General features: G+C 43.2%; 2 protein-coding genes across 4 annotated transcripts; one reads left to right on the plus strand and one right to left on the minus strand.

Annotated features, from left to right (window-relative positions):
- Positions 1–53: 53 nt before the first annotated feature.
- cpap (centrosome assembly and centriole elongation protein) lies at positions 54–7716 on the plus strand. The gene is made up of 18 exons (XM_088315545.1): positions 54–329; positions 1052–1348; positions 1775–2003; positions 2201–2288; positions 2555–2633; positions 2747–3289; positions 3704–4346; positions 4685–4817; positions 4888–5053; positions 5137–5268; positions 5351–5455; positions 5525–5612; positions 5761–5885; positions 5958–6041; positions 6168–6308; positions 6377–6461; positions 6596–6716; positions 7128–7716. Exons 2-18 carry the CDS (start codon positions 1079–1081, stop codon positions 7318–7320), a joined length of 3225 nt encoding a protein of 1074 aa, XP_088171671.1. The 5' UTR covers positions 54–329; positions 1052–1078; the 3' UTR covers positions 7321–7716.
- rnf17 (ring finger protein 17) lies at positions 970–20623 on the minus strand. Of its 3 annotated transcripts, XM_088315543.1 has the most exons (38): positions 20461–20623; positions 19635–19747; positions 19453–19550; positions 19146–19224; positions 18663–18752; positions 18455–18558; positions 18117–18285; positions 17805–17881; positions 17556–17630; positions 16967–17256; positions 16373–16462; positions 15842–16000; positions 15589–15760; positions 15146–15275; positions 14881–15068; positions 14492–14621; positions 13864–14023; positions 13342–13457; positions 13128–13245; positions 12794–12911; positions 12483–12713; positions 12247–12394; positions 12045–12157; positions 11760–11850; positions 11558–11679; positions 11205–11370; positions 11018–11129; positions 10780–10943; positions 10272–10391; positions 10117–10197; positions 9926–10042; positions 9712–9765; positions 9283–9393; positions 9089–9209; positions 8796–8931; positions 8541–8727; positions 7835–7952; positions 970–1280 (listed from the first exon to the last, which is right to left on the minus strand). In XM_088315543.1, the coding sequence occupies exons 1-37, from the start codon at positions 20525–20527 to the stop codon at positions 7851–7853; spliced, it is 4719 nt and encodes a 1572-aa protein (XP_088171669.1). In that variant the 5' UTR covers positions 20528–20623; the 3' UTR covers positions 970–1280; positions 7835–7850. The 3 variants fall into 3 exon arrangements, with proteins under 3 accessions (XP_088171669.1, XP_088171667.1, XP_088171670.1); XM_088315541.1 differs by lacking the exon at positions 970–1280 and having other exon boundaries at positions 7609–7952; XM_088315544.1 differs by lacking the exon at positions 970–1280 and having other exon boundaries at positions 7610–7952; positions 13864–14020.
- Between the last annotated feature and the right edge of the window lie 1381 nt (positions 20624–22004).

Raw genomic sequence — 22004 nt, forward strand, 5'->3', positions numbered from 1 at the left:
GACTAAATTTGAAGACTGTCCTCTTTTATCTGATTATTTTACTGAAGTGATACATATTAACTAGTAGACACTCCAACCGTCAAAATATACCAGCTCATAATTCAATTATTATTCCACAATCTTGCACTTCACCCTCCAACCAGCCAGTGGTGCTGACGACTTTACAATCGCATCGACGAGATCCGCCGCTTTTTGCGTTTGCTATCTACTTCACTATCGCGGGCTTTGTTTTGACATGGCGGCAAGTTTGTAAAGTTTTCCCTTTTTGGTGGTGGTGGAGTTTTAAAGTATTGCACGCCAGCGCCTCGCTCTTCTCGTTCGCGTTGAAGGTAATACTCGCCTATGTTTTTGTATTTGTATCAACTTTTAAGTTGTCGAATGCTTTTTATTATTTTTTTAAAGAAGTAGTTTTTAAGTGTGAAGCCTTGCTGGTCCTTTAACTTGGCACCCCCTTTCCTTTTTATTTATACAAAATGGCGATAAGGATACACGCTTTAGTCTGTGTAGGAGGTAAGCGTTTCCCCCGTGACAGTGAACTACGAGTGTCAACAGAGGAAACCACTAAGAGAACCTGAAGCTACGTTGGTTCTAATACTTAATCCATGTAATTGTTTTTATTTTCTTCCCAAGAGTCTATTTGCTTTTCTCTTGGTTGCATTGCTTGCAAAACATGTTTTATTGTCCAATCAGATTTCAGTCTCCATGTCAATATAATCTGCCCAGGGCCTTCAGAATCAGTAGTGCTGTATAGTTTCTTTAATAAGTCTAATGTCTTGTTCATGTCAGAATTTTTGCTTTCGCTGATTGGCCATAGTCAAATTTTCCACCTTCAACCAGCAAAGATACATAAATTCCAACTGAAGGCTCAGATACCAAATGCATGGCTTGTCATTGCTATTAATATAGTCAGCAATGTATGCTAATTTTATATAGTCCAGTAAGCGTCACCAATAATACATTCCTCTTGTCATGGACATCATGTGAAAACCAAGTGTGATTAGCCCTAGACTTAACCGTTCACCAACAACTGTTGCTCAAATCCCGGATTAAGGACCGCCAAGAACAAGGTGGTGGCATCATGTCCTCTACCATCACCGGGCTTCCACACTCATCGTCAGACTTTTTGGCCCGCTGGATGCCGAGCAGCACTAGGGCCGGTGTGATTCTGGATCCAGGCTCGCTGCGATACGACTGTGCGCCCCCTGAGCCGGATGACTTCGTCCCTATTGCCGCCTCAGTGGACAGCAGCTGCCTGGGTGTGGAGAGCCTCGCCGGGGCACCTGGAGGAGACAGTGAGGAGACGGCCAACGGCTCGCAGGAGGTTTCCGTTATGATGAAGCTGGATCAGGTAGTCATAATATTGTATGCACATTTCAGCAACAGTAATTTTTCACTTCTAAAAACTACCATATTGGATATCTGCCGCCAAGTTGCCCTCAATGGGCCAGACCAAGAGGTATAAGAGCATCCTATGAAATGAAAAAGATTTAAATGTTGTGCCTCTGGCTGTGAAATGGTTGGAATGAAATGTATTCGACTGCTTTTAAATATACACTAAATGCATTTTTAAAGTCTAAGAGTCTACGTGTTTCTTTGAGGGTGCAGCATGGCTACACATTCGAATGGTCAGAATGCCAACACATGTTCCTCAATTTGAGCCATCAAAAACTCAGATTTACCAGTTTGAAATCCATTAAATTGTCCAAAGCCTAAATAATATTTTTGTTGTTGTTGTTTTTTTAATGTTCGAGATATTCTGCATTTACTCCCACAGCTGAAAAGGTGGCAGCAACATTTGCAGGAGCAGCTCAAAGTTGACCAGCTTGACCAGCTCCTTCACCTCCAGGAAGAGCAGCAGCAGAGGGCTCTTGGAGCTTCCAATCCCGGGCACGACCACTTCAGTCATCCCCGGGAACTCCAAAAGGGCCGCCGCCAAGAGGAGGAAGCCCTCCCGCAGCTCAAAAATGGTCAAAACGGCTTCGAAAGGCATGATGAGGAAGAAGGTGAGCGGTTTCTGTACAGTGATCCTCTGCGGTTTATTGTTTGCGTGCCTGCTATATTACAGACTTTTGAAGCACTTCCTTGTTATTTTTACACAGCCGTGAACCGCCATCTATAGCGATTCAGCATTTCAGATTTGTCCATTTTTGTGCTCAGGCCAAAGCAATGAACTCTTAATATAGTTTTATGTGTCCCGCAGGCCCAAAACGCGATGGATTTCCCAAGCCAAGCGCAAATGACAACACTCACCACAACAAAAGAAAAGATGATCGAATGCCACGAGACAGGTAAGACAGTCGTTTTCCTCGTTCTTTCCAATAACATAACACCTGTTGATGTTATGGTCACATTCGAATATATAACTATTCCTCGTGAATTTGTCGTTGACCGTAGCTGTAAAGTCTGGAAAAAGCAAGTATTTACGGTAAATTAGCAAATGACAAGCTGTGTTTCTCTGTCCATGTCTGCTTGTCATTTGCGTACGTGTGTGTCCGTTTATTTTTGCTCACGCCCCTGTGTGCATTTGTGTGTCCGTGTTTTTGTGTCTGTCCAGACCAATCCAGGCGGGCAAGCAGAGATTTGAGGAATTGTTGGAGGAGCAGCTGAGGTTGGAAGAGCAGAGGATGAAATCGGTCAGTAACCCTGCATCTCTGTTTGCACAAGTGTTTGCCTCAGATATCACAAATAGGACAGTTGTGATGGTAACAATTGTGATAAAAATGTAACCGTCTCATTCTGTTGAAAGATTGCAGATGGAGGCCAGATGGTGGTGCCCCCAAAACGGGCTTTTCTGAAGCGAGGCGAGGGCTTGTTGCGGTTTACCAACAATTCTTCTCTTCCGAAAGAGGATTTAAACAAATATCCCAAACCGTCGAGCCAGGCCAGAGTGGTCCCCCGCAGCAACTCGGAGAAAGGGGCGGCTCAGAAACTTCCCGTCCAGCGCAAAACCGCGATTATGAAAAAGGAGAACCGTCCGAGAGACAAAAGGGCCAGAAGGGTTGAGATTAAAGCAACACGAGTTTTGGGATGCCATCAGAGACAAAATACAGGCGGGGAGGTGAGGACAAACAAACAGTTGGAAGAGAGGCACCCCATGAGAGAGCAGGCGGTTGTGAAGGCAGATCCGCCCAACTTGCCACAAGGAACACCCGATACGTCCTTGGTGGAAAAGCTGCGCCGTTGGGAGTGTGAGCGCCATCTTGAGAGCATGGAGCTGGGAGAGTTTGAGCTACTGGAGCAAGCGGCAGACGAGCTCTCCTTGTCATCGAACTCTTCCTTCGTCACCAAGGTGAGGATGATCCCAGACGCTTGACAATCTTGCTTCCAATTTGACTTGGAGTTTAAGTGACCAAATGTGGTTCTTTTTCATAAAAGGAGTAACTCGGGCCATTTTGACCAAAGTCCCCAAATAAGGTCCAAAGTGACCAATCATGGTTCCTAACCATGTGAAGTGGTACTTTGCCTGCCCTTTAAAATTAAATAATAAAATATGGTTTGTTGCCATGTAAGGAGCGACTCAGGTGTTTAGTCTGAAAATGGTTCCTTGAGTACAGAGGTACTCTTGTGCCTCATTTTGACTTAAGCAACAAAATATAGTTCCTTAACATTTATGGCACTCATTTAGGCTTCATTTTGAATGTGGTCCTTGCCATGTAGGGAGCCAACCAAATATGTTTTTTTTGGGCTGGGGGTGGACCTGTAGATTCTGCAGATGGATCGTGAAAAGCAGAAACTGCTGGGTGTGGCTGGGCTCCACCAGAGACGACTTTCATCCACACCCATCAAGTTGCCACCGGCCAGAGAGCGTAGCCCTGAAATTAATGGTGGCGCTGTGAAAAGCCATGACGAGGAGGAGGAGGAGGAGGAGGAGGAGGATAAGGATAAGGACTCTTCATCAGAGGCCAGCACTGATGTTAAAGAGCCTGTACGGGCAATAACGCCACCCATCTTTCCCAGCAGCCATTGCTTCCCCGTCCTGTCGGAGCTGCCGTATGACAAGCACTCCTACCAGGATGACGACTGCGAGAGCGAAGACGTGGTCAGCAGTATTGGCGACGATGATGACTCCTCCACACTGGAGGACGACAAAGATGCGACAGCAGGCCAAGTTGTGTTTGATGACGACAACGCGTGGAACGAGCTCGACGACACAGCGGTCAGCATTGACCCCGTTCCCGCAGAAACCGCACATCAAGAGTCAGATCCTGCTCCTACCCAGCCCCTTGCTCCTCCTCCCTCCTCCAAACTCATGATGAAACTGTTCCCTGCACTTGAGCCAAAGACCCAGAATGCACTTCTTCCGCCACCTGACATCACCGCAACTGACAAGGCAGACAACAAAGCAGGTGAGTCGTCAAACCAAATGTAATCATCTAATCCAGATTGCACATTTGCCAGCAATGTAAACATAACATCTAAACTTCATTGATCAGTTTCTGATTTGCCATTTTTATTGGATCTTAATTAGGGCCCAACTGCTTACTCTGCTGACTAATTTAATCGACAGATAGTACTTTTAAAATCAGACAGGACTGATTTTTTTTTTTTTTTTTGTGCCCTGTGATTGGTTGTAGACCAGTCCAGTTTGTGTCCCACTTCTCTCTAAAAAGTCTGGTGGGATGGGCTTCAGATCACCCTAATTCCATTAAGAACAAGCACAAAAGTTGTTTTCTTGGTCTAACAGAGCAGCAAATTCAGTCCACCCAGTTGAGGGAGCGATTGGTGGAGCTGGAGCTCGAGATTGAGCGTTTCAAGAAGGAGAACGCTGCCCTGACCAAGCTCCGACAGGAGAACGAAAAGTTCCAGGACAACCTCAGGTTGTCGAATCCTAAGACCTTACCACTCCCGCCTGTCCTTGTGGCTCTATTAACACGCTGGCTTCTCTAGGAAGGAGCGTCTGGCGTGGGAGCAGCAGCAAGCCGAGCAGCTGGCTCAATTTGAGGAGTACAAGAGGGAAGAAACGGGGAAGCTGCAGCGCGAACGCAAACTTTTTGAGAAACACGCCTTGGCCGCCCGAGCCGTGCCTGACAAAAAGGAACGCGAGGAGATACAGGTAGACGCAAGTGAACCACTCTTCAACTCCAAATAAGATCCAAATTAAGCTGAATTCAACGTGATGTCATTTCCTGCCTTGAGGCTCTGAAGCAGCAGCTGAGCTCCCTACAGGAGGATCTGAGGAAGAAGGAGAGTCGCTGGTCGGCCACTCATAGTCGCCTTCGCCAGCAGATCGACTCGCTCGGCCAGGAAAACAACGAGCTGAGAGACGAGGTAAATGCCAGACCAAAGCATATACATGGCTGTTTTTTTCCCCCCTGTCTTTTCAAAGCGTTTCTCCATCGTGTCACTTGAGGTGAGAATGCTGGAAAAACTTCGTCTGAGTGCCTTGAAGAACTCCGTAGTCACAGCAAAAGACGTCAAACGTGTGCCTTCTGTAATCAAAGGAGTCACGTTTGCTGTGAGTAATGATAATTACTAAAAATTAATTTTAAGCCCCTAAATCACAATGTCCTTTTTCCTTCTTCAGAATCCTCTTGACTCTAGCAGCGTGAGCCCTCCACATGGTAGCACTGCAGAGCCTCCTAGTGGCAACTCCACTGCACATGCCAGTAAAGGTGAAGATTTCTTGAAAGGAATCAAATGTGCAGTCTTTGATTGTGTGAGATTCAAAGTGTACTGAAAAGTGTAATGGCAATCCATCAGGAAAAATGGCCCAGACGTGTGTGTGGCTTAAAAAACAAACCAGTATTTTGACTTGTATAGGGATGAAGAGCAGCCTGAAAAAGCCAACAGAGTCCTCCTCTTCACCAAGAGAAATGTCAGATGAAAAGCCAATAGCTGCCCAAGAGAAATCTCCAAATGAACAACACTCTGAGAGCTGCTCGCCGGTAAGAGACGGCATGCAGACCGTCTTCTCAGTTTTCTTTGAGTTAAAGATAATAACACTACTACACTAATAGATACAGATTGAAAGTGAGGCAAACGAAGTAGAAACCAGTGAGGCTGAGTCTGTTCAGGAAGTCATCACACACCCTGATGGCAAGGTAAGAAAAAACCAGACACTCTGGATTCACACCAAATATGATCTAGACATTTCTCCTATAGTCTTTGTTTGTCTTTCAAACAGAGAGAAAAATCAGTTGACTACAATATGACTGTGTGCGTTCCAGGTGGAGAAAATCCTGGCGGATGGCGATCGCATCATCATGTACCCCAACGGCACCACAAAGGAGGTGTCATGTGACGGCGTGACAATCAAAGTAACTTTCTTCAATGGTGACACCAAAGAGATCACGGCCGACCACAGGGTGGTGAGTGCAACCCATTGGACACCTCACGTCTATTTTTAGCCCCTGAATCATTGTCCTCTGGTCCTTAGTTGTACTACTACGCTGACACCAGGACCACACACATCACATACCCGGACGGAGTGGATGTCCTGCACTTCCCCAACAACCAGACAGGTCAGAACATCAGAAGTATTGCAGTATCGTATTCCTCAGTTAGGCATGATATGATTTCCACCAATTATATATACCTGAGATGGGTATTTTGTTCTAGATCTATTATCAAGGTGGCATCCATTTTGTCTTTGTAGAGAAACACTTCCCAGACGGCCGTAAGGAAATCACGTTTCCGGACCAGACGGTGAAGACTCTTTTCCCAGACGGAAGCGAGGAGAGCGTCATGACAGACGGAACAGTCATACAACTCAAACCGTACGCATGCACACATTTGCGCTAATAAATGACTTATTTAATGGAAAACTGTCATTTTAAATGAATAAAAATGACAACATTTTACCCCAAAGTATGACTTTGAGGATATCAAAATAATAAATTTACTCCCATAGCAACTGGACATGGAAATCCCGACAATTCTCACAAACTACAATTTCAGTGATCTAAAATTACATAATGCAAGATATAAAATTTCTTTCCATAAAAATTACCTTTTAATTCACATGAAATAATGGCTTTGGTAAATTATAATTTTGTATAAAATAATGATTGATGATGACCCTGAACTGCAAAATTATAATTTTTTTCCCATTCATGTAAAATTCCAAACATATTGAAAATCTGCAAATTGTGCACTTAAGCCAATAATGATGCCTTGGTGGCCAACAGAGACGGCACCAAGGAGATCCATTTCAACACGGGACAGAAGGAGGTGCACACGGCTGACTACAAGAGGCGAGAGTACCCCGACGGCACGGTCAAGACCGTCTACGCCGACGGACGGCAGGAGACGCGATACCCCGGAGGAAGGCTACGTGTCAAAGACAAGCACGGAAACGTGCTTACGGACGAGTGTCAGTAGACATGACTCACGTACTGTTGTAGACTGCAACCAAACACAAGAAGTCTTTTCTATTTATTTTTTTCCCTCTTTGGAGCGCTACAGCCACAATGGAACACATTAAAAAAAATAAATGTAAATATTTTTATAAAAGGTGCTAACTTTGTGGTAAAAAGTGACCACTTGTTTTACAACTCCCCACTCTTCTTCCACTATTTAATTTTTACTTTGAAATGTGTGTTGAAGCACTACGTTGACGACTTCTCTTATCTGACTCTGCACAGGTCAAAAAGTTGAAGCTGTTCATTTTTTTGTACGTTTGTATTTTTGTTGATTTTATTGTTTTTTTTAAACAATTTTGATGAATGAACCACTTGCTTTTTTTTTTCTATAAAAAACAAAAGCTCAAGAACAACACACTTGAATGACTTAGTCTGTCATTTAAACAAAGTGGCAACTTAAATGGACTCTTAAGAATATAAAAAAAAAAAAACAGTCAAGCAACTTTAGTCATGAACGCAGCAACAAAACAAACCGTGTGTGGTGGACCTTCAGTCAAGTTCCGCCAAGCCGCTAGCCAGCAGAGGCAAGAAGATAAATTGTCCTTCTTGGTTGTACAGCAACACGGACGGCTCAGCCGACACGTCCCCACTCTGGATGGATGGACAAGGAATCACTTAGCAGTTTCTTGTCGAGCACTACACAATTATAACACTCATTTTTTCAACACTCTAAAGATTGGTTTTAGCCTCGAATTATGACTCCATGTCACTTTGTTCCCCTAAAATGACAAATTAAAACCATATTCCTCTAAAATTGAGCCACTGACAACTAGAGCGGGCCAGCGCCATTTGTCACCAATACTGGGTTAAATTAAGGTTGACTTGGAATTTGGACAACTTTATTCTCATAAAAATAAAAATGTATTCATGTAAAATTGACATATTTGTGTCCAACTGCACTTCAGTTATGCGAAAAAGACAAATTTGCGTAAAAGTGCAAATTAAAGTGTAATGTACTATTTTATTTGTGTTCAATTTCACATTAATTTGTGTATAAATGTGTGTAAAATTACACATTTCTTCACGTACAAATTTGGGGTCCAATTGATGACAGATTATCATCTGTCTGATTAACCGGTCGGGTCCTAGTCAAATTGCGTGCTTTTCCACAAACAAATCTACTAATTTATTTTCGTAAAATTGCATTGCAATTTCTTCTTAGAATTGAAAATGTCCTACCTGAAACACAGCGGTTATGTCTCCGTGTAGCAGGTCGATCATGGCCAGCGTGGCCTTGATGCTCCACTGCGGGCTGTAGGGCAGCACCTGGTCCTCCGTGCTGGTGCTGGGAGCCTTGAAGCCCGCCACGTGCACCTTCAGCGCCTGCACAGGGAATCGCAGCAGCTCGGCTGGCATCTGCCGCAACCTGGAGGGGAATATAAAATTTCGCTGAGCCCACCGTCGGTTGGGAAGAATGTTGCAATGCGTTCGAACCTGTTGGTGGGCACGGTGTCGTTCGAGCCAAAGTCCACGTGTTGGATGAGGATCTGGACGGGATCTGCGCTGATGATGTTCACTATCTTGGCTCGGTAAAAATTGCCGTCGATGTACTCCGCCAGACAGGCGCCGCCTGACAATCATCATTTATAACTGTTATTTTGCCATTAAAAAACATGTAGCTATTTATTCCTAATAAGGATATGATGCATGCAACAGAATGTGTGACCTCAGGTTTCAGAAGGTTTCCAAGTACGGTTTGGGTTACAGAGCCTGTTTGATTACGTTACCATGAGGGAAGTTGGTGAGTGGCAGAAGATTGGGAAGGTCAGCGTTGATTCGTGACATGCACTGGTCCAGAGTTTGCCCATCCACCGTTTCTTGGGCCATGTCATTCCACCACAGGAACAACTGCGCCCGGCGAGAAGAGATGATTTGACCAAGTTAATGTCCTGTGAAGTGTCATATTTTTTGCCACCATTACCTCATTGGGAGTCTGCAGATGCCTCACGCGGACATTCAGGTGCTGGCCTTCCCCGGGCAGGCTGGGCTCCAAGAAGGGCCCCAAAATCACCTCCCGGGGGCCCAGCAGACCCTGAACACGCACAGTGGTGACAACACGCAAGTAAAAGAATTATATTATCTGCACCAGTGGCTCTCAAACTTTCGATACCAAGTACTACCCAAAAATAAGAACCTGGATAATGACCAACACTGAACAACAGGAATGTAGTAGTTGTTAAAAAACAGATTAAAATCATACATTAACAAATTAGATTAAATCACACACACACACACACAAACATGTATATTTAAAAAAAAAAGATTGAATGCAAATATAGTAAATCATTACCCCTAGTGGTACTCAAACCACTTTGCAAATCACTGATCAACACAGAACTAGTCTGATTACCTCTGTGTCGATGTCCCAAATATCCAAAATAGGGACAGGAGGCAGAGAAGGTGCCTGCAGAATAAATTAAATAAATCCATAAATACCATGACTTATAGAACATTAAGCTAAGAAAATGTCTGCCATGAAAACCGTATTATGTAATGAAGACATATTAGGCCACAAAAGAGAATGAAAATGCCAGTTTCCATGGAAACGCAATATTTTGCCACACCAGTAGAGCTGTTCGGTCCATCTGGGCGTGTTTGTGCTGACACAAGATGGTATTGAGGCTCAGTCCATCCAAGAAGATTTCAACCGTGAGTGGTTGCCTGATGTCACTCGGCAGCTTCTAATGTCCGCAAACACACACGCATAGTCAGCACTTGCCGTTGCGGGTGCATGAGCAAGCATGTGTGCGGGTACCAGGACGTGGACATCCACACGGCGATGCAAGAGCATCTCGTTGAGAAGCTCCACGGCATCCTGATGCCAGCTGTCGCCGACCTGAGGACAAGAACGCCACCACTCTGTCATCTGCAGTATTGCATCGGTGCTGCGTGCCGAATGTTCAGTCTCACAGGCTCGATGGCATGCAGCTGACAGGCCATGCAGAGTTGGGGGATGTCCTCGCACAGTAGGCGGGGGTACACGTGGACCACGGGAATGTTTTCCACCTGGCCGTAGTCTACGTACTGGACCTGCAATCACCAGGATGGTTCTTTTATAGTCAACTGCGTTCTAGATTAACAGTGGGCCGGTGCCTCTACATGACTGTGACGAAGAGCACGAAGTTCACTAATGCTTGCCTGACCAGGCCAGTACAAATTTCGAGCGTGTGGGCAGAAAAATAGTAACTAGGAAAAATAAAATATTATTTTAATAAAGGCTTAAATAATCAAACCCAGTACCTCTGAACCTGAGGTGGACGTGCTAATCAGTCACCCACTGTGCCGCCTAGTATAAAGACAATAAATATAAAATAGTGATAGTAACTTATCGTACTATATCGTGACAAAACAGGGCCAGTGCAGATTGCGGCAGGAACACCACAGTATGGCTCAGAAGGGGGCGCCAACAAAAACCCACCTTGACGTGTCCTCCCAAGACCTCCAACAGCTGGCCCCGGTACCACAGCATGTCGGGTCCAATGACAGCGCATCCCTGTACCGTCTTCCAAGTGTACGGCTTTTGATTGGGAAGCGTCTTCATGCTCTGCTGGATCTTCTCCCTCAGCTGCTCCAAATGAAACCCTAAAGACAACACAACCAAGCTCCAGTGAATCCAGGCTCCTTGAAGGGCTCACCAGCTAAACTCTTTGCATTACCTGCAGTGTCAGTTCTGGCGTAGATGACTCCATCCTCTTTGATGGCAGAAATGGTCAAGTGATTGTGACCCAGTTGTGGAAGCTCTGGTGCTTTGTACATATCAGTTTTCACCTGCACACACAAAAAAAAACTGAATTCACTTCCAGGCATCATGTTAATTAAGGTTAGCGGTTTGGGTTCGAGTACCTTCTCGGCAGGCTTGCTTGAGCGGGGAAAGGGTCTGGGGGGAAACGGTGCTGAGGAGTACGCTAGCAAAGGACCAGCTGCCTGTTTAGGAGGCTGGGCTAGTTTGTTATTGTCAGAAGATTGAACATCACTTTCATTTGGCTTTTCAGGAGAAGCAGTCAGCTCACTGCAAGACAACAACAGAGCTTATTGGACACCCTTGCGGTTGTAAAAATCTTGAAAGACCTCTTTGAAAGCCAAATATTTAAAGTATCTCCCAAATCTGAAAGCCGGGTAAAAGAAATTATATTTGCTTGACATCCACATTTTGAGTTCACTATAGTAAATGTGCACGTGTTCAAAGGGAGACGCACACTGGCTTCCTCTCCCTGAGGGCAAGACCTTCGTGGGCCAGGTAGTTGGAGATGCTGACCCACTCCCCCATCTTGTTGATACACATCAAAGTAGCAGCTACTGGACGCTCATCCGTCATTTCCTAGCAACGGCAGAATACGTTAGAACCTAGGTCACAGGAGCAAAACATGAAGGTCTAAGGAGAAAACCCGGTCCTCAGACCTGGATGGTGATAAGAGCTGAGGCTTCTGTCAGGTAGTGGCGCAAGAAGTCGCAAGCTGTGGCGGTCCAGGTGGGTTGGCCCCCTGCTGGCCTGTTACAAAAAAGCACATCGAATTGTGACAACGAATTGGACTAAAGTAAATAGTTTACTGCGTTTGTTTTATTGGCACGCCAATCCCCATATGAAGGTTACACTTTCAAATGATACAGCATAATAATTGTCTATTATTGTATATTAGTTTGAGAGACACTAAAGGGGTGTGTGTGTGTGTGTGTGTGTGTTACTTGACATCCGTCAACGAGCACTCCACAGCAAAAGAACCCTCCAATGAAGCCGACAGGGGCCGCAGGCAGCTTACGTGCAGCTTCACCTTGTTGCCGTGATCACAGCGCATCACCTATTGCCGGGCAACACACAGCAGAACAAGTGACTGACCTGTTCACTGAAATAAGTACAAGCGCAAAGTTTCGATCTAAGATGGAACACCTCTGCAATGTCGCCGGACGAGACCTCAGAGCAGATCAGTCCTCTTTCCCAAACTTGGTTGACATGAGCCGCACAGAACATGTCTGGCTTCCACACCGTGTCCTGGGGCTCCAGGAGCTCACATTCCTCATTCAGAAGCTCATTTAACCTGGAAAATATTCAATCGATAGCAACAGATCAACTCGCATATGGGGGTGTTGGGCCGTACGTGTCAAATGGCTCATCAGCCGTCCTACCTTTTAAGTTGATAGTCGTTTTTGACGAACTGGACGTAGAAGCTGCTGGGTGAGGTGATGTGGCTCACTCGCACTTTGGCATCCTTGAGGGAGCCCGAGAGGCTGAGCCGCGGTTGGAACTCCACCACTGTGCCAGCATTAAGGTTCGACGGATCGGCACCGCTCAGTTCAAGCGGTGGGTCCCATATGGTGCCGTCATTGACGGGGTTTTCTGCCGTGTTGGTCTTGAGCCTTTGGCAACCGGGTAACACAAGTCAATGAAAAGTCACCATTTAAGAATCTATTCTGGAACAAAAATAAAAAGATTATACCCATTTTTGGAGCACACCAACTGCTCTTTCATTAGCACCTCGGCTATATCGATGGGTGGGTCAGTTGGGCTGCTCTTAAGTAGCTTGACTAGTAGAGGTTTTGTCTTGGGGGATTTTTCTGTTTGGAGAACAAGGAAATTAGGGAAACATTTATTTTTAGAGGTAACTTGAGATGAGTTAGAAATGATCATTTAGACAATGATAAACATTTTTGGGGTATTAAATACTAACATTAACAGTCATATATTAGTATATTAACATTAACATTTTTCCGCTACCCACGACAGGGCTTTGCAAATACTACGACTTCACTACTTGTTTGAATTCACTTCACCTGTAACCACGATGGTGACAAATTGGTCATGAGCCAGGCTGGAAAAGCGTTTTACACAAGCGATGCTCCACGTCTCTTCGGCCAAAGGAACCACGTCTGACAAGCAGCACTGGATCGCCTACATGATGCAGGCACATAAGCGCACACATATGAACACAAAGACTATTTGAGTATGCAGTAAAGATGAGGTTGAAATTAAAGTAAGCACTGTTACCAATGTTGGCAGGGAGAAGAACTCATTCTTTATCTTCCTCAAGTCGCTGACTGAAACTGTTCTCTTGAGTCCGAAGTCAATGTAGCGAACCTCCACCTTTCTTTCCCCCGGATGACCTAAAATACAGACAGACACACGCACACACACACGTACGCGCGCACACACATACACACAAACAGAATTATGACAAAACTATTAGAAACTACATTCTCATCGGTTTGAAAAATTGTAGTGATTAATGTAAAAATATTCCAACTTCACTTTTGTAATATTAAGACTTTACACTTTGCTAATGCATGAAATTCCGACTTTATTCATTTACAATGACGTCCTTATAATCAAGCTGTCAAGACTTTATTTTTGGAATAAACAACAAAAAGACAAATTAAACATAAAATTACAACTCCTCGTTATGTCACAAATATAAAATGATGACTATGTTCAGGTAAAGCTATGAGGCCATAAAATTCCAATTTTATTCACTCAATGAGTACGTCCGCATCCGAACGTTGACGTACTCACCTATGACCTCGGCTCTGTACCACATGTTTTGTTCAAAGCGGGCCACGCAGGCCTGTCCAATGATGGGACAGTAAACAATCAGTTCTTCTTCTCCAGTCTTGGCGTTGTAGCACTCCTGAAGTTTGTCTTTCAGCAACAAAGACTCCATGTTGTCAGTCTGCTGGCAACACACATGACTGAATGAAGAAGAGTCGAGCTCGGGGAATCCGAGTGCTAAGATACAAGCAAGTCATAAAGACTGTCAACTATTACAAGTGTTGTACAGGAGATGCACACTCAGGGGGTGTGTGGGCAAATGTTTGTGCTCAAGGGCCAAATTGGATCCTTACACTTTCTCACAAATGGACGAATTGTAAAAGAGATTAAAAACGTTCAAATGGGTGAGTAAAATACTTTTATAGTGAAATAATACCTTCTCATTTTTAAATTAATCACATTTTTATTTAAAAAAAAAAAATCAAAATTTTAAGATAAGGAAAGGTTACATTTATCAGTGCCACAATGGGGAAAATGGGGCAAAATACTATCGGTAAAAAAGCAAATTTGAATGATAAAATTATAACTCACACAAGAAATGAGAAATTCACAGTTCAAGTATGACGGCATATCTCATTTTCGTGTTCAGTACCAACTGAATGTAGAAGTCATCGGGGCTGTTGACGTGCGTCACCACTGCGCTGTGCTCACTGTGGATTTTGGGGAGGACAGCCGGGTAGAACTTGAGCGGCCGCCTGCTCGGCTTCACCGGATAATAAAACCTGACAGCGGCGATGACATAATGCAATGTTGACAAAGAATATTTAGAATGTGTGAAAGCAGCAGAGGATGACTTAAATCAACCTCTTAACACCACCATTTTCACTTTTTTGTACTTTAATCAAAAATATGAAGGCGCAGTTCTGTTTTTTTTTTTAAGAATAGACTCTTGGGAATTAATACAATTTCATGGAACAAATATTAGAGAGCAGGTTGTAAATGTAGCTGAGTTCTACTGATAGTGTTTGGAGGCAGCAGTACCTGGCCACTTCAATGAACACCAAATAATCCCGGATTGAGATGGGAACATCGTTGGATGGTCCCACAGGAGCTTTGCTGAGGTCCACCAGCAGGGCGTCTCTGTCTTGACCAAGGGAAATCATTTCCACAAAGGCACAGCCCACCACTTGGCGGAATGCCAACTGAGCCTCTTTGCTCCAGCCCTTGGTCTAAACGTAGATTTACGTTGACGTCAAGGATGACATGAAATGGGCGATGTTCGGCGGGATGGACGGACGGGACTCACCAGGTCGTAGGGGACCAGGTCCTTAAGGGAACATCGGATGGCTTGAGGCGCATAACGAACCAGCTGCGGGTATATCTTCCTCAGGTGCTTGTTGACCACATCTACCAAGGAGACTGTGCTCGAGACATCCCTGCAAAATACAAAGGAGCGTTGAAGAAAACGAGGCAATTTTCCTGACAAAGAATCAGAAGTGTTGTGTTCAAAGCAGATTTTGCCCAGTTTATTCTCTTACATGTTTTGACTTTGCAGTACTTGCATAATATTAAACCATGACAGACACTATGACTAACGCAAAATGACAACTCTATTCACGTAACATTATGACTTCAAGTAAAATTCTGACAACAAATACGGCAGGTCCCTTTATAAAGTAAAAAAAGGAAGAAAGAGGATCATCACTACTTTATCCACCACCGACTGAATGTATGGCGACATGACTTTACCTTTCTATGGTCAAGCTCTTGGTGAAGCCGTAGTCAATGAAGAAGATGCAGATGCGGCTAAGTTGGTCGACCGGACAGACTTCGCGATTGCTGTCGCAGCCATTTTGGAAAACCTCCAGCACATTGGTGCGGCACCACAGTCCCTGATTTCCTTTTGCCAAGACCATGGAGCCTGAAAGGACACAGATAAACGTTGCTTTGCTACAATCTAAAACGACAACAATTCATCGTTGACTCGTAAAAATGAACACACCAGTTTGCACGTTTTCGGCAGCGGAGAAGAAACTAGTGTCCAGTTTACAGAAGCTGTTGATCTCCTTAGACAGAATGTCATTCTCTCGCTTCTCGGCCATGTAGCTCACATAAAAGTGAGTGGGGTTGACCACGTGAGTCACCATCACCCACTGAGTAACTGAGGACAGGAGGAAGCGCATTTACAGTGCAGACAAGATTCATTTTCAAGCTGCCCGTCCTGGCAGCTTAGTACAATATGGCGGTAAGAAATCAACAATTGGAATAATAAAAAATAATCATAAATTAGGACAGACTATTCAGCCGGACATCACAACATAAGACAAAGAAATTTAAACACTACCCTCTCCAAAGGAAATCTGCAAATCTCTCCATTGTTCAGTTAAACAAATACTAAAGGAACTAGTATTGTAAAACAGTCAAATGTTCTGCATGTAATTCCTATTTTTTTACTTTCATTCTTTATGTGAAAGTCACAATGCACATTAACGAACATTGGTACAATACCTGAGTAAATCTAAGCGTTTCATACCATTTGTCCTTGTTGTAGGCAAACGCAACCCTCCTCGACTGCGTGACCGCCGCTTGTCGTTGGCCAACTGGGGACCAGTGGGAGGGGCAACTGCAGAAAATTTTGATTCAGAAAACTTTACGCATCTCCACAAGACTGTGGCGTCTTTTATACGTTTACAAATTGAATGACAAATGACAAAACAGCAGATTATGAACCTTGATGAAAAATATTTTTTTTATTTCCACATTGAGTGGGTCTCCTTTAGGGGTTCAGCTATTTTACATTTACTATTTTAAATGGGACTTCCTTGGTATTCTTGGTGTGCATTTTTGTTAATATTTGAATGGTTTGGGATAGAGGGTTGATCAATGTTTAAATCAACGTTCATGTTTTTTGTTTTGCAAAGAAATAAATGATTGTTAAAAATACTTAAGATATGGTTTTAACAAATGAATTAAATGGTTTGCTTTTTAGTCATGCAATAAATTGAGTTATGTTCCAAATTACCTCCACAATAAGTGAAACTCGAGATTTAGAAATACCCCATAGGTGTGTTTTTATATCATTAATCACAGTTTTTTGTTTTTTTTTCAAAAGGAAATATGGACATACCGTATTTCTCCTGCGCCTCAATAAATTCCTCAATGACTCTGTCAGGAGTGGCGTTATCTGAAGAGGATGTCTTAGAGTGGTAACGGCTGCTACTACGCGTCGGGCTTGGAGAGGGGTAGCGAGAAGATGGGCTCCTCCTTCTCTGACTCATCCTCTTCAGCGGAATCTTGGTTTTGTTGTGGCTGAGGTGGCTGCAGATGCTGGCTAAAGATTTGACAGGACCATGTCTGGGAGGCAGTTGGGCAAGGTCGCTACTGTGTTGCTGGATGTGGGACGGCACCACAGACAGGCTAGACGAGCAAGGACAAGACAGCAGAGACAGGACAGAAACACTTAGGGACTAGATAAGTATTGTACGTCTTCCTACTCCCTTTGAACATGTAAACTGTACACGCTGTTGTACATCAAATGTGGAAATGGAGCATGCATAGAATCTATTAGACTTCATAAAATGATTATCTGTTGTAAACAACTGGAACTGAAGAACGGAATTTCAATTAATTTAAAACTGATTGATATATAACTGAGTGTCTAGTTAAGTGAACAAAGGCTCCCTGCCACTGTATGAGGACATTTTAAAAGGACTCACGTGTTTGGCTTGCCTACGTCTATCCTCAGAATTAAGTCCACACTCTGGTTCAGAAACTGGGACTTGAACATAACACTGCGGCAAACATAAACACATACATTGTTAGCACTGTGCGACGTACGGTGAACCTTTGCCGATTTGCGAAGTCATCGATCCTCACAAATTTTTCAGGCGAACAATGACCATTGCTTGTAAATTTTCGCTATTATTATGTTGATGATGATGACTAACTGTCCAATAGTTACAAACCTTTGTCCACAGCCCATGGTGATGCACTTCATGTTGAAGGACTCGATGTCCACAGGGTCTTGCAGTGTCTCCCAAATCTTTCACACAAATTGGACAATTGAGCATTTACTCTTCTCCTAATATCAGCGCAATGTTTATTGCATTCCTTTTTCAAACTTTGAACTATTTTTATACATCTCAGGAGGCGACCATTTTGTTACCTCTGTCCTATGACATTTAGCTACAGATAGTAGTTATTTCTTGGGTAAAATTCTCCCATGGACACAAAAGATTTGAGATGCTCTAGCACAGGAAACATTTGCCATCACACACCTGGTGCCAGTCGCTGTACAACTCCCGGAAGGGCACGCTTCGCACCTTCTTGGCTTTCTGCACAGCGCTCTCCAGATTGGCCAACCTCGCCTTGACTCTGCAAACTTCGGTGTGGGTGCTGGAGAAGTGAGCATCCAGTCCGCTTAGTTTACGGATCTGCATGTCTCGCCTTTTGGACACACAAAACAACATCATTGACATCTTCCAGTGAGCAAGACCTGTACATTGATTAAAATGTATTTTTGATTTTTTGGTGAAAGAAATTGGAGGTTTCATTTTAAGGCCATATCACTCAGTGCCTCCAGCGAGAAGTCACATTTATGTCTTAGCGGTCGTACCACTTCTGGGTGGTGTGTATCGCCTTGTCAACGGCGTGGTTGATCTCCAACTCCAGGCGGGCTCGCTCTTTTTTCACTTGCTCTTCTAGGCCTGTAGTTAAAGTCTGTACAGATAAAAAAAAAAAACGCACATCAAGCACTTCCACAAGACTCTACTATTTTACTCTTTGATTTATTATTATTGCGGAGAAGTAAGCCTGTATCCCACCTGGTGTAAGTTCTCCAGAGTAGCCAGATGTTCCGCAGCGGTGGCCAACGCCTCGTCCAGAGCCCTCTCTCTCTTCTCAAGGTTTATTGGCTGAGGACAATGTTTAATAAACGCACCCAATTTTAAAGGCTAGCTCGCTTTTTTGGTGTACAATGAAGCCGAAGAGGTATGAGTACAATACAACAAAACAGTATATTTGTTATCCTCTGTGAAAAGCAACTAATATGACTGCAAACTTTAAATTCACAGTGGAGCAACATTAGCCAGTCCCGCAACCACCCCCGTTAAAAAAAAGGTAATTGACAAGTATACTCTTTGAATGCGCTTGTACTTGGAATGAGAAAATTAGTTTTGAAAATAGACAAGGAAATCTTTGGAGGTCCTCGATTTACGTAATATTGTCTGTATGAAGTGTAGCACAAGCCATAGATAAACATATAAACAAACCAAAGAGCAGTAAAGTCTAAAGCACATATACTGTACCTGCTCGGCATCCTTGGGTTTGCCATTAATATCAGAGGATAACGCTTTGAGTTTCTTGTGACTGTGTGATTTTTCCAACCTGAGAGACACAGAAGCAAGTTATATTAAAGTTTAACAATTTAACATGAATCAATCCATCAAACACCAACACTTGGCTGATCCATATGTCTGTTGTTGACCTTGAGGACTCTCACACACTTTTCTCAAGGTGATTGTGAAACTATTTGCGACATGGCTTGATAGCACATACGTACATGAGCAACAAACTCAAGTTAACTGATGAGATTGCTCGATGGCGCAGCCCTACCTTTTCATCTTGTTCGTTTTGGCGGTGTAGATGAGGCCAATGATGCGGGTGTCCTCCTGCAGCCCAAAAACGCCCTCTTCAGGCAGGATTGACTCCACCTTCACAAGAGTGTCTTCATTAAACATAAGTACAGGCAACACATACGGTAAAACATTGGTAAGGCCGCTTCAATGTCATTTCACCTCACACTCGGGACACTTAATCACATTGTCACGTATCATGGACTGCAAACAGGATGTGCAGAAGATGTGTCCACACACAAGCACGCGCGGCAGATTGTCTTCAGCTTCATTTTCTGAGTGGGAAAACCAAAATTAGTTTGGTCAAAATGCAAACCAGAAATGGTGGTGTTTGCATTATGTTGGGATGCCTATGGCAAAACAATATTATCAAAATTATTTTTGAAATAAAAAAGTTTATTCGTTGTCAAATATGTGAAATTCAAACCACGGGATTTTCATTCTATATTCCATATTTGCACAAGTTGAAACCGCCAAGAAGTATCTCTCTTATAACTTGATCATAGTTATGTTATCTTATTTAGCTATTCTATATATATTTTGACAAACCTTGTGACTTACTGGTTTGTGTTCCTCCATTTCCTGTTGGAGAGACCTGGTATAAAATTTCGACTCATCAAGTACAACAACTCTGATACTGCCCTCCCCCCACATTCTCCACAAACATTTTGGAGACTCTGGTACTACCTCCGAGGGACGTCACACCGAAATCCATTAGTGTCGTTCATATTAAACAGACCTGTGGAAAATGTCGAAACAAACTCTTTCTGTGGTCGCCCGGTCATAAAATAACTGACCCGCTTTCACAACAAATTAAACGTCCTACAACTGCTAACCAATGACACTTATAAAATACATTCTTTTTAAACATGTATCGGCATGGCAGCGTTAGCTTTAGCTAGCCTTGCTAGGTGTTCGTAGTTCGCCAACCCCGCCAGTCGTAATACAGTAACTTTATGACAACACTTTCACAAGTCGAGAAATATACCTGGCAGAGTGTAGGCTTTCCCACAGGAGTAGCAAATGATTGCGTTGGGTTGTTCCATTTTATTCATTTTCTTTTCTAGTTTTGTTACTGGCTACGAAGGAGCCCGCGATTTTTTTCTCAGTAGAGACAGCGACGTGCAACGGAGCGGTGTCACGTGACTCAATTAGCGTCACTGACGCTTTTAGCCGTATACCCGCCTTCTGGAAAAAAACACTAATAGGAAAACCAGTTCATAAAATAGCACATCGTTTCTGTATATAGTAAACGACTTTATTTTATTTGGAGAATTTATTAAAAGATACACCAGGGACAGTCTTAATGCACCTTCCCAAATTTGTCAATCAAAACTAAAGCATCTTTATGGACAAAATATTAATTCAGTACCCACATAACGTTATGCAAGTCTTACTAATTAAAGCAGATATATTACTTAACCATACGAAAATAACAAAACCATTTAAGATTGAAAGGAATGATTTGAAATTATATTCAACTGCCTGAGTATAGAAACAAACTGACAAATAAATTCCCGTCGAGAAGGTTGAATACTTTCATTTTTGACCACTACGAGGCGCCAAAGACCACATAAATGGCTGAGAAAAGGCTTTGTTTTTAATTCCTGCATGAAATGACCCCCCCCAGAAAATATATATAATAAAAAGAAATGTTTGTGGTAAATTAATATACTTATGAATGGGTAAAACAAATGGAAAATTTTGCTTCCTAAACATCCTTTTCCAATTTGAATTTATTTAACTTTTAAAATACCGAGCCTGGATCAAACATAGAAAGAAGATCCATTTGTAAAGGTTGTTGTGGATTTTCTATATTTTAGTCATGGTTTCAACCAAAATATTACTCTTCATATAAAAATAAAAATAAAATATCTTAAAATAAGATTGGGTTTATAAAAACTAGAATTTCAAATTATTTAAAAAAAACAATACCTGAAAATATGTACTTACGTTTTAATGCATTGTGTATTTATTTATTGAATATGTTTTTTTTTAAGAAAAAGTGCATACAGTATTTATGACTGTTAATTCTTCACTTCAGAATGAACACTAAATTGTATGTTCTGTTTTATATGACCGCTGCTGGCACAAAGGCAACAAGCACAAACAACACTTCTGTCAGCTACTATAAAGTCCTCATGTTCTTTGTTCTCCACATGGTTCCTTTGTTCACCACTTTCAGTTGCACGTGAGGTGCATCCTCATCTCTCCTCCATGCGAGCGCATCTGCCCGCCTCGCCTGCACCCGAGGACAACATCCAAGTACGACGTTTAATCCGTGGCGACATTCACCGAAGAGCAGGGAGGGGTGACGGATATGAAAGGTAAATTAAAAACGTCTGGCCATATTTCGCTTGGCATTCATCCCTGTGGGGGGGAGGAGAAAATCACAAGCCCCCTTTCCACTTTAGAGCTGACAGTATGCCACCCCCACCCCCTCAAACCTGGCCCATGAATGTTGATTACAAGTGAAAGGTGTGACAGCCCCCATTGGTGTCAAGTGTCGGAAACATCAGTGTACAGGCTTCA

Source organism: Idiotropiscis lumnitzeri, chromosome 14 (genome assembly GCF_059441095.1).
Source record: "Idiotropiscis lumnitzeri isolate Australia: NSW breed Sydney's pygmy pipehorse chromosome 14, RoL_Ilum_1.0, whole genome shotgun sequence".
NCBI classification, from domain to species: domain Eukaryota; kingdom Metazoa; phylum Chordata; class Actinopteri; order Syngnathiformes; family Syngnathidae; genus Idiotropiscis; species Idiotropiscis lumnitzeri.

Bases quoted from the DNA above. Each gene is read 5' to 3' on its own strand.
- cpap (XM_088315545.1), top strand. From the start codon at position 1,079: ATGTCCTCTACCATCACCGGGCTTCCACACTCATCGTCAGACTTTTTG. The intron at 3,290-3,703 runs GTGAGGATGATC...GTGGACCTGTAG, and splicing joins ACTCTTCCTTCGTCACCAAG to ATTCTGCAGATGGATCGTGA. The intron at 6,042-6,167 runs GTAAGAAAAAAC...TGTGCGTTCCAG, and splicing joins TCACACACCCTGATGGCAAG to GTGGAGAAAATCCTGGCGGA.
- rnf17 (XM_088315543.1), bottom strand. From the start codon at position 20,527: ATGAATAAAATGGAACAACCCAACGCAATCATTTGCTACTCCTGTGGG. The intron at 18,286-18,454 runs GTACGACCGCTA...TGTGTCCAAAAG, and splicing joins ATACACACCACCCAGAAGTG to GCGAGACATGCAGATCCGTA. The intron at 8,932-9,088 runs GTAACGTAATCA...GATGATTGTCAG, and splicing joins ACTCACCAACTTCCCTCATG to GCGGCGCCTGTCTGGCGGAG.